The sequence below is a fragment of the Leptopilina boulardi genome, unplaced genomic scaffold (assembly GCF_019393585.1).
Source record: "Leptopilina boulardi isolate dan_hultmark-lab unplaced genomic scaffold, ZJU_Lbou_2.1 LbouV2_310, whole genome shotgun sequence".
NCBI lineage: Eukaryota > Metazoa > Arthropoda > Insecta > Hymenoptera > Figitidae > Leptopilina > Leptopilina boulardi.
Genome location: NW_026137875.1, coordinates 2,572,020 through 2,584,728, shown reverse-complemented (window position 1 = coordinate 2,584,728; position 12,709 = coordinate 2,572,020). Strand labels below are relative to the sequence as shown.

At 26.9% G+C, this 12,709-nt stretch overlaps 1 protein-coding gene across 1 annotated transcript; it reads left to right on the top strand.

Moving 5' to 3' along the window:
• Positions 1 to 2,623: 2,623 nt before the first annotated feature.
• Positions 2,624 to 11,878, top strand: LOC127283810 (uncharacterized). The gene is made up of 4 exons (XM_051308904.1): positions 2,624 to 2,773; positions 9,772 to 10,141; positions 10,284 to 10,380; positions 11,867 to 11,878. Exons 1-4 carry the CDS (start codon positions 2,725 to 2,727, stop codon positions 11,876 to 11,878), a joined length of 528 nt encoding a protein of 175 aa, XP_051164861.1. The 5' UTR covers positions 2,624 to 2,724.
• The last annotated feature ends 831 nt before the right edge of the window (positions 11,879 to 12,709 follow it).

Below are 12,709 nucleotides of genomic sequence, written 5' to 3'. Positions count from 1 at the left end.
ACGTGGAAATGGTTTTTAATAATGATTCACATCGATTTTGCACTTAATTAAAAATTATATTAACAGTTTTGCATATTTGCAATTAAAGATTGCAACTTTTTTTTTAAATAATAAAATTTTACCTATATACTTAAATTAATCAAGAGGCATTGTTATATTTTTAAAAATATAATTAAGTACAGATGCAAACGCGTTTTGTCAAATTTCTCGAAATGATGCAAAAAGGTAGAAAGTATGTTTTAAAAATCAGGTCGGCAGTATAATCAATATTCTTTTTTTAAAAAAAAGATTTATATCTATGTTTAAAATGAAGAAAAAAGTGATAGAAAATTACTTTCAGTTACTTGGCATAAAGTGCAATATATATTATAGAAAAAATAAAAAAACTTATTGGTAAATATTTTTTTAAAATCAAATCAGAAAGTTTCATGTTAGTATGAATTAGATTTTTTTGTTGTTATGTTATTCTTTCTCTAAAACAAGTTTCCATTACAATAAAACTTTTCAAAAAATTGTTTTTATGTACACGAAAACAATGATTTTTAAAACTCTAATTTATCTCTTAGTTCAAAACGAGTTTTGTTATGGTATCAATTGGTTGCAAAATTTGACAAATTATATTCAAAAAGATGCTAAAGTTAATCAAGTTATAATCACAAGAGACAATAATAAACCCAAAGAAATTTCCATACATGACGATTTGTTTGAAATAACATCTCGATTTCCAAATACAATTATCAATTTTCAATTTGATGCTGATGATCTGTATTCAAAATTAATCATCAACGATCTTCAAGAAGTGATTTTTATTATAATTGCTGACGATCAGAATTTTACTTCGCTTAAGAAATCATTCAGCCATGTAAGAAATTTAAAACAAAATCGATTTCATCCGAAAATTCTAATATTTTTCTTGAAACAAACAACTTTCAAAAATTACGACAATTTATTTCGTGTAATGTGGTTGTATGACTTTTTGAATGCTACGGTAGTTTTAACGTATACTCGACAGGAAAATATGAAACTCACGGAATAATCTCAATGAATTTGTCTTTAATATTACAATTTTTTGTAACGATATGAATTGTTAGGGTACATATTTCTCAATCGTTAAAATCCACATTCTATATTATTTTCCCATAGTATACTTTTCTTAACCTATTATTTTTCCAAAGTAAACTATTTCCAAAATCTATTATTTTCACAATCTTCAAACTTTCAATCCACTAACTTTATATTGTACTTGACAGTAATTTTTGTTTTATATTACGACAAGTTTCGTTAAAATTGTCTAGTGGTTTTTTATTCAAATTAATAACTTAAAATTTGTCTATTTTGATTAATTTTAAAATCGTACGAAATATATGAAATACCTTAAATCCTAATATTTTTATTGAAATATTTTCCTAATCTCTATCTAATTTGAAGAAAATTAGTGACTAATTTTCCGTTCACTATTTAATCATTTTTGTACAACAAACCATTTTCTATTTTTTATGCAATCACTTACAGTATAAATAAAAAGCATTTGTTTTATAATTTTAAACTTACTGCTTTAAATTGTAAAGATTTTCAAGTGAATTCCAAAATTTTATGCAAGTTTATTAATTTTTAAATCACTTTTTACCACAGAATTATCCAAATATCTGCAAAAAAAAAATAAGCTTATTACAAATTTCATTGAAAAAAACTTTTTTGTTGAGAAAAGCTTATTTTCTCTGACTTGATTTACAAATTTGAAATTTTTTTTTTGTATTATTTTGGATTCAAAAAAAGTTTTTTGTATTAGAAGGTTTTTGTATAATAAAAAAATTGTAATCAAAGAATCGTTTTTTAAAACATGAATAAATATTATTGACTCATAATTTCTTAAACAGATGATCTATATTTAATATTAAAAAATATAAGTGCAGTAGAAAATACAATTTTTAAAATTTTTTACAGGATTTAATGTTAATTAATTTAAAAAGAATTAACATTAATCATTTTTGACTACTATTAATAACAAATTAAACGATTTAACAACAAATTTTTTTTATCTTATAATTTCAAAAAAACTTATTTTGATTATTAAGAATCAAAAAAATAATTTTTCGTTAAAAATTAATTATTTTATTTCTAAATTTTAGGTGATCTGTTTAAAAAATTTTGACTTTATTTAAAAAATTTTTTTTTTCACTAAAGAAAAAAATGTTAATTAATATAAATTTTTTATTGTTATATCGACGAAATATAGTCAAAGAAAATTATTTTTTTTTAAAACATATTTGACAATTTTACATTTAATTTTAAAAAATATTTGACGACACTGATTGCAATTTAAAAACTGAATCTTGTGGAAGATAATTAAAAAGAAAGACTACTCTCCCTAATGACAAGCAGTTGATGACTGATTATTGACCAATATAATGAAAAAGAGAAAAAAGTTTTTTAAACGTGACTCAACAAAATTGAAAACTTTTTTTCTTTCTCAATAATGAAAAAGAGTTCAACTTATTTAATATTCTGAGTAAAAGTTTTTTTTTCATAAATGACTATTAGTTCTTATTCTGAGTAAAAATTTTTTTTTCATAAATGGCTATTAGTTCTTTTTGTCTAGAACTTAAACTTTAACTAAACTTAAACTTCAAACTTTTTAAACTTTTATAAAATTAAGATTTTAAATACTAAAGTGAAGAGTTTCATCCCACCATAGAAGCCTGCGCAATTTCCTTAAATGCTGTAATGGATAAAGCAGTTCATCATTATAATATCGAAATGACATCTGAAAATGGTAATTATTCTAAAATTATTATTGTAAATTAATTAACAACTAAGAGAATTAACATTTTTTTTTATTATTTTAAAAATGTAAAAATAAAGAGAAAAACGTTTGTTGAAAATAAATTTATAACTCTATATTGGCAAATCCACGAAACTTTTAACTTTCAAGAAAAAAAATTTTCTTTTTTTCATTTGCAGGCACATTGATGTCACTTTGTATACAATGTTTAAGTACATTTTAGCACTACAAATTCATATGCGTGATTCATTTTTAGCTCACGCGGTCAATGTTTAACTCTTTAAACTCTTTAATGTTAATAAATTACATATAAAATTGAAAAATTCAACTTTTTTTATTTTTGATATCGGAGTGCTTTCCAATGTATTTTCGTCCTCTGAACACGATTCTGGCACCCAAATTTGCTTAGCACGTCAGGATTTTGAAAAAAGAGGTGGTAAAGACTCCAAAAAAGTGTTTTGAGCATATTCTTAACTTAATAAAATTTATTTCACTCAAAATCCTTAAGCGGCGTTTTTGTGTTCAAATATATGTATGAAAATGTTTCGATTACACCATAGATTGACCTGTTTAAAGCAAAAATGCAGTTGTGCCTTTCAAAAATGTATAAATTTAAATGAAATCACGATTTTTATTATCTTCTTTAAATTGTTGCCACAGGAATACAATTAGAGGCACATCATTGAAGAAGGTCTTAAAAGTTATGTTTTTTCATCACCTTTTAAGAAATGCATTGAACTTTTATTATTTTCCAACGCCGTAATAGATATTTTCATAAGAAGACGTTCAATTGAATTTTTTTAAAAAGTGCTATCACTCAATCAAACCTTCGTATTTTTAGTTTTAGTGGTGGCACACTAATGGCATAATGAAAATTTTTTGACAAAATATGTCTGTTTGATATTTCCATAGTAGAAGTGATATTTTACACGCCGAAAAAATAAAAACGTTAAGAATATAAACTTTTTCAAGAAATTCAAATGAAATTTAAGCATTTTTTCACTTTTTAACTTATAAAACTAATTGTCAAATAAATATTTTGTTCTAATACTATACATAAATGTTCCTTTGTATATAATTTAGCAAAAAAAAAATGATACCCAAAGTTTTAAGAGCATTTGAACCTTCGTGACGTCACAAATCATGGCGCATGACACGCAAACTTCTCAGGTATGTGAAAAGCACAATTTTGAATATTTTTTAAAAAAACCTTTTGGAAAATGTTCAGAATAACATAGACTCTGTCTGTTATGTGCGGAAAATTGAAAATTTTGCGTTTAAAACGTTTTTTAAACAATGTTAACCCTTTAAGGACCAAATGTACAAAAATTTTACCTGAATTTTGGCAATTTTTTTAACTAACAAAACGCATTAAGAAAAAATTCGCAATATACATTTCTTATGGTCCATGAACCGCTCTTTCAGATGGTGCATCTGAAAAAACCGTAAATTGAAAATTAAACAAATTACAGATAATTGTTTATAAAAAAACACGAATTTTCAAGGTTTTTTTTTACTTTAGAATTTTTTTGGACCATGTACCATTTTAGAATATCTTCGCCAGGTACAAATAACGCGTCAAAAATGTTCGCCCTTTGACATGGTGGCATAGATTTTAATAAAAAACTAAATGTCAAAAAAATATTGTTAATTAAAGTTGACATTTTAATAACAAAAAGGCAGCTATTGTCAAACAATTTAAAAACTCATCGGATCCTCTCGAAAATTGTTACTCGGGGGTTTTCGGGCTCGCTGATTACGAATCTGAAGTCGATTTTCAAAAATTCAAAATGGCGGATCCAATATGGCGGACGTCAAAATGAAAAACTCATCGGATTCACTCGAAAATTGTTACTCGGGGGTTTTCGGGGTCGCTGATTACGAATCTGATGTCGATTTTCAGAATATCCGATAAAAATTTTCTAAATTTTATAATTTTTTATATTTTTTCTCTATTTTTGATATATAATATTTTAGCTTTATTATTATTAGCAGCCGAAAATCAAAGAAATTATATGAAAGTGTACAACTGCATTTGAAATAACCCGCCAAAATTAATTCCCAAAAGCTCCGATAGATGGATGACTTTCTCACAAGAAACACGGACATCAAATATTATAAGTACCTTGTAGTAGTGTAAATTTTTTGTATTACGAAATTTATTTTCGACCGTCACAGCAGGTTTGTATAACTTTTACAATATAAATACTTTTTTCTCCTTGGAAGTGAGTAGCATGCCTCGTCGAAAATCGGCTCAATCTACTTATTCAGCATCTGAAGTGGCACGTACAGAATTATTTGAAAATGACGAAACAATTGATATCGCTATACTGCCTAATTCAAACACCTCAGATGCTGAAGATGATTCTGAATATGAAAATGATGATTATAAAAGTCAAAATGATGATTATGAAGGTGAAGAAATTTTCTGTACCAATAACAAGGCATACAGAGAAGTTTTTGAAAATTATACTGAAAATCAGAAGTATTTAGAAAAAGATCATGAGTATAGTTGGGTTGACGGCGAAAAGCGATACAATGATAAGTTATTGAATGAATATCTTTTGACTGATAAAGATAAAAATACAATTCGTAACAGTACGCCTGTTGAAATTTTCGACATGTTTTTTTCACTTTCAATGAAGGAATATATTATAGAAGCATCTTTCGAAAATGGTTTAGAGATTTCATTACAAGAGTTAGAAACTTTCATCGCCATAATTATTTTAACAATATTTAATAAACGAACAGCTGAAAAAGATTATTGGTCAACGGATCCTTTTTTAGAATGTACCGTTGTCAAGTCAGCTATGAGCCGAAATCGATTTTTAAAAATCAAAACTAATTTAAAATTCTCGAAAAAGGATGATGAAAATTCAAGTGACCCAGCATGGAGAGTACGAAAAATTTTTGAATTGTTTAAAACTAATATAAAGCGCTTTGGTTTTTTTCAAACAGCGATTTCAGCAGACGAAATGATGATCAAGTTTTATGGTCGTTTGAAATTTAAGCAATTCATTCGTAATAAGCCAGTGCGTTTCGGCGTCAAAATGTGGGCACTGTGTGGTGCCGATGGGTTTCTGTTCGAATCTGATATTTATTGTGGAAAAAATTCGAAAAACAATGAAGGTATATTATCGAAATGTGCTTTGGGAAGTCGCGTGATTTTAAACATGACTGAAAAATTGCTTTTAACAACTACCAGAAAGAAGCTAGGTGAATATCACATTTATTTTGATAATTACTTCACAAATCCCGATTTGCTTGTCCATTTAAAAAAATGCGGTTTGAAAGCAACTGGAGTTGTTAGAAAAGATCGAGTGAAAGAAAAATTTTCTTTAAATAAAAATGCTTCCAGAGGTGAATTTATAGTTAAGCACGAAGAAAATAGTGGTTTAAACTACATCGCTATCATGGATTCCAAAGAAGTTTCTTTGCTTTCAACAGCAGCTGGAGTTCAACCAATGAAAGACGTGGAACGCTATTCTAAAGAAAAAAAAGCTAGGGACAATTTCAAAATGCCCAAGGCCTTTAAAGACTACAATAAATATATGGGAGGTGTTGACCTACAAGACCAATATTGTAGTAAAGCGTTACCAACTTTTCGAAGTAAGAGGTGGACCTGGCCAGTGTTTTTGAGAATGATTCAATCTTCTCTTACAAATGCTATATTATTAAGGAATGCTGTTGTCAAAGAAGAAAAAAAAATGTCAGTGAAAGATTTCGCACTAAGTATTGCCAAACATTATTTGTCAACAAAAAAATCAGATGATTTCAAAAACCATTCGCTGGAAACAACTCAAAAAAGAAAGTATTGTTCTCAAGACACCTGCGAGATCAGAACATTTCTATATTGCAAATTGTGCACAGGTTACTTTTGCAAAGAATGCTTTTCTTCAACGCATAATAAATAAATGTCAAAGACTAAGCAATGAAAGACTGCAATGAAAAAAGACAATAATATATAAAAAACAATTTTTAAAAATTTTTAAAAAATTAAAATATCTAAAAAAAATCTAAAAAATCAAAAAATATAAAAAAAAATTTTTAAAATAAAAAATCTAAAAAAAATCTAAAAAATTAAAAAATCTAAAAAAAAATTAAAAAAAGGCTCTCCAATCTACGTTTACCTCCACGCGGTGAGAGTCGGATAACGTTTAGACAATTTGACGGCTGAAGAACGTAGTAAATATTCTTTAAACTTATAAAAATATAGTCAATCTTTTCAGAAAACTGCAGCACACCCTTTGGGAATCAAAAAATTAAAAAAAAATTAACTAAATAAAAAATAATAAAAAATAACTAAATACAAATAATTCAATCGTCTGCGATGAATTCTTGAACATTTTACAGCCACATTGGATCCGCCATTTTGAATTTTCGAAAAACGACTTCAGATTCGTAATCAGCGACCCCAAAAACCCCCGAGTAACGATTTTCGAGTGAATCCAATGAATTTTTAATTTTTCGTCCACCATATTTGATCCGCCATTTTGAATTATAAAAATTTTGAAAATCTGACTTCAAATTCGTACTCAGCGACCCCGAAAACCCCCGAGTAACGATTTTCGAGTGAATCCGATGAGTTTTTTGTTTTGACATCCGCCATATTGGATCCGCCATTTTGAATTTTCGAAAAACGACTTCAGATTCGTAATCAGCGACACCGAAAACCCCCGTGTAACAATTTTCGAGTGAATCCGATGAGTTTTTCATTTTGACGTCCGCCATATTGGATCCGCCATTTTGAATTTTTGAAAATCGACTTCAGATTCGTAATCAGCGACCCCGAAAACCCCTGAGTAACAATTTTCGAGTGAATCCGATGAGTTTTTCATTTTGACGTCCGCCATATTGGATCCGCCATTTTGAATTTTTGAAAATCGACTTCAGATTCGTAATCAGCGAGCCCGAAAACCCCCGAGTAACAATTTTCGAGAGGATCCGATGAGTTTTTAAATTGTTTGACAATAGCTGCCTTTTTGTTATTAAAATGTCAACTTTAATTAACAATATTTTTTTGACATTTAGTTTTTTATTAAAATCTATGCCACCATGTCAAAGGGCGAACATTTTTGACGCGTTATTTGTACCTGGCGAAGATATTCTAAAATGGTACATGGTCCAAAAAAATTCTAAAGTAAAAAAAAAACCTTGAAAATTCGTGTTTTTTTATAAACAATTATCTGTAATTTGTTTAATTTTCAATTTACGGTTTTTTCAGATGCACCATCTGAAAGAGCGGTTCATGGACCATAAGAAATGTATATTGCGAATTTTTTCTTAATGCGTTTTGTTAGTTAAAAAAATTGCCAAAATTCAGGTAAAATTTTTGTACATTTGGTCCTTAAAGGGTTAAGGTCACAAATCATGGCGCATGACACGCAAACTTCTCAGGTATGTGAAAAACACAATTTTGAATATTTTTTAAAAAAAACCTTTTGGAAAATATTCCGAATAACACAGACTCTGTCTGTTATGTGCGAAAAATTCAAAATTTTGCGTTTAAAACGTTTTTTAAACAATGCCTACATATAAGCAATTCGTGTATTTTTCCTTACTTGTGACAACCAACTTAAACATTGTTTAAAAAACGTTTTATACGCAAAATTTTGAATTTTTCGCACATAACAGACATAGTCTATGTTTCTCTGAACATTTTCCAAAAGGTTTTTTTAAAAAATATTCAAAATTGTGTTTTTCACATACCTGAGAAGTTTGCGTGTAATGCGCCATGATTTGTGACCTTAACATTGTTTAAAAAACGTTTTAAACGCAAAATTTTGAATTTTCCGCACATAACAGACAGAGTCTATGTTATTCTGAACATTTTCCAAAAGGTTTTTTTAAAAAATATTCAAAATTGTGCTTTTCACATACCTGAGAAGTTTGCGTGTCATGCGCCATGATTTGTGACGTCACGAAGGTTCAAATGCTCTTAAGTGTTCGATTCGAGAATCACAAAAGTTAAAAAATTCGTGGATTTGCCCATATCTATTTTTCAATTTTCTTCTAGTTCAATAAAAAAAAAAAAAATTTGAAATTTTATCTTATTTTTAGCAAAAATAAATTTTTTCTTAATTTTTACACTGACAGAGGCAAAATTTTTATTTCAAAGTTTGCCAGATGTTAATGCTGCTGCCGAAAATTTAGTATTAATAAATTTTCCCACATCTTTTAGAGTGTGGAAAATATTTGCACTTTGCAAAAATAGACAAAGATAATTCCTGTAAGAATAATTTACAATATTAAACTTTGTTTGCAAATATATCAATATTAGATTCTGTCCAAAACTTACTATTGTTTAGAAACAAAATCTAAATATTTATTGAAATCACTTAAAATACTTTTAAAAAAGTAATTAACCTTTAATTTAAAGTAGTTCTGAAGAAATTTTTATTCAGGTTAAAGAAGTTACTTGCAGTTTATGAATCCCTGCTCACGATTTTATTAGTTTAGTTAGTTAATTTTTAAAAATTCAAAATGTCGGATCCAATATGGCGGCTTTTTTTTAATCGTTCCAAATTGTTTAAAAGTTGTTATTCGGGAGTTTTCGGGATCATTAATTACAACTTTAATATCAGATTTGTAATCCACAACAATGAAAACCCTAAGAGTAACAAGTTTAAAGCAAATATAAACGGATTTAAAATTTCTTCGAGCACCATATTGGATCCGCCATTTTGATTTTTGAAACACTGACATCATAATCCTGGCTGTGAAAGAATTAAAATTTTAATTTTGAAAATATTATTTTATTTTCAAAAAATAAACGTGACAATTCCCTATTTCAGAAATTTTTTAAATTTATTGTCCAATATAATAGTTGCTAATTATTAAAGATAACTTTTGGAAAATTAAAATGAAAATAAAGAGAATTTTTAATTTATTTAAAGAAAATTATTATTTAATTATTTCATATTTTAATAAAATGCGTAAATATAACAAATTCTACGAAAAAAAGTCTTTTTTTATATATTTAATTACAGCATTGAAGGAATTAATTGTATCAATTTATGAAAACTGGAATCATAAAATAAGTGAATTTAATAAAAATATTACGACGTCTAATGCTCAACTTTCCATAATCATCATACTATATTGTACTTTTCTTGATGAACTTCGACAATTTTTCTATCATTCAACTATTCCTTATAATACATCAGAAACTTCAAGTTATAAATTTATTATTTTATTTCAATTTACAAAACGTGTTATCTCTCAAATTATTTACAGTGGATTGATTAATTTTTTACAATATAACATTCAAGATTTAATAAATAGTCATCAATTTCAATCTCACGTAGAATATCAGCCTGAACTTAAAATATTTGTCGTTCAACATGAAAATCTTAAAAGGTTTGAAATCTGAATATTTGCGATAAGACATATCCAATCAAAATTTTCATTTATGGTATGGATGTGTGTTAAAAAATATAACGAAAGAAGAAATTAATTTTTAATTATTTATTTAGACTGAAGTAAAAAAATTTTTTAACAGATATGCAATTTTAATTCAGAAGACGTTCAACAATGTATTTCATCAAAAAGTGCTTCAATTATCTTATGAATTATGTGTTCAATTTTTTCTATTTTTGGTGAGAAATTTAATAAAAATTTGTAATATTATTACTAGTTGCTCTAATTATAATTGTGATAAACAAATTATCGATTTCAGATGTCTTTTAAAAATACAAAAATTAGTATATATGAATATCTTTGGTGGTTGAATTTTGTTTCTACTATAATGTCAAAGATGTTACTACTATGTTTTTTGGATGAGAAATCAGCAAATACTGTAAGTATTTAAATAATTTAAAATTTCTTAAAAACATTTTTATATCGGAAATTTAAACAAAACTAAATAAATTAAATTAAAAATTCTTTTCTACTAAGAACGAACTATAGCGATTTTTATTCATTTTTATTAAAAAAATGTTAATGGCGTACTTGTTCTGGTTACCAAATATAATTAAATCTATGTAGATTCATTTTTTCATTTAAGTAATACTCCCACACAGCACTGATAATTCCCTGAAGCTTCACTGAATGTTTTTAGGTTACCTTGGGAAAGTTCCATCTCCGCGTTCAGAAATAGGGTTGTAAAGTTTCATGAAATTTTCGTTGAATGAAAGTTTCATGAAAGTTTCAATGCTTCATGAAACGTTTCAAAGTTTCAAAGAAAGAGGCGGGAATATTTAAATTATATATAATAAATCATTAATAATAATATTAATTAATTTAACGACTGGAAATAATAATGTTTTAAAACGGATTTTTTGGTCATATTTGATTTATTACTAGGGTAAGTGTACTAATTACGGCGAGTGCACCAATAACGGCGCGTTCATAAAAAATAACTATTATTACTATTCTATTTAATATAACTGTTGCCAAATGATTAAAAAAAATTATTTCAATCTTTTTTTAATACAAATACTTATAAAGATGCACATTTAAACAATTATTAATTTAATTATTTGAGATCAAATTTTTTTCCGCGCCGCAATTGAAACATTTTTAAGATTTCCATTGGCTTCAATTTCGGCGGGCAAAGTATCTTCAAAATACACGCAATTTTGGTCACCGAAATTGATACACCGAAACTGATACAAACTCGCCGCAATAGAAAATTACGGTATTAGTTTTAATTCCTCATATTTGTTTAAATAATCGATTTTTATAGAGTTAAAATTTTTTTTTAATATCTTAATAACATAAGCTTTAAGTTTAATAAGTCTTAAATTGAGTTTATACAATAGAAATGTCGAATTTTCTATTTCAAAGGTGTTTTGACTCGAATCTCGCCGCAATTAGTGCATTTACCCTATATTAGAATTTTGTCTCCGTTTCGAACTGGAATCTGTTCATTTTCAAAGCTATAAACATTTCATACAAAATACGACATTAAATAATTTTTCAATCAAAACAGTTTAAATAAATATAATAAATATCTCTCTCGATAATCATAATACATAAAAATAGCATACAAACGATTACTCGAAAATTAAAACAGATATTTATTACATTTAAATTGTTTTGATTGAAAAATTATTTAATGTGATATTTTGTTTAAATTTTTAGCCCAGAAGATGAACTGGTTTCAGTTCGAAACATAGGCAAAATTATGATATAATAATAAAATGTAAAACATTTTATTATTATAATTAATTTTTCACAAGTTTATTTTTTTACCTAACCTAAAATATTTATTACGTTATTGCGCATGTGCACATGAAGGCTTACTATTGGTTCTCCAATGTTTCATGAAACTAATGAAATTTTCGTCCATGAAAGACTGAAACTTTCAAATGAAAGTTTCAATCTTTCAATGAAACGTTTCACGACTCACAACCCTATATCAGAAAAGATGGTTTAAATCTTAAAATGTTCGCATGTGCCAGGTTCAAGTGAGGCAGCGCCATCTACATTGATACTAAAATTTTGGAAAATTTTCAACAGCCTTTTCTTAAAAACAAGATGGTAAAATGCTTTTTCCTTTATGGATAATTGATTATTGGCAAGATATACACCAGCTAAAACTTTTTTTCAGTTAAAATAATTAAAAAAATTTCATGTCAATAAATTAAATATGAGCACTTTTTTCACAAAAACTGTAACAGTACTTTCTCAGAAATTACAATCAAAAATGCAATTTCCATTTGGAAAATTAATAAACGCTAAAAAATATACGACCTAAGATTTACCAATCACGAAAATAAGAAAAAAAAGTATTTTAACATAACATATTTTACTCATTATGACAGCCGTTTGGCAGGTTATATATGTCACCAGACGTTTCGCAGATTTGCCGAAAGGAGGAGATTGGCGCTGTTGCTAACCACCTGAAATACATAATCTACCAAAGGGCTGTCACAATCAGTAAAGCAGTATCAATATGTTAAATATTTAATAAAATTTTTTTTT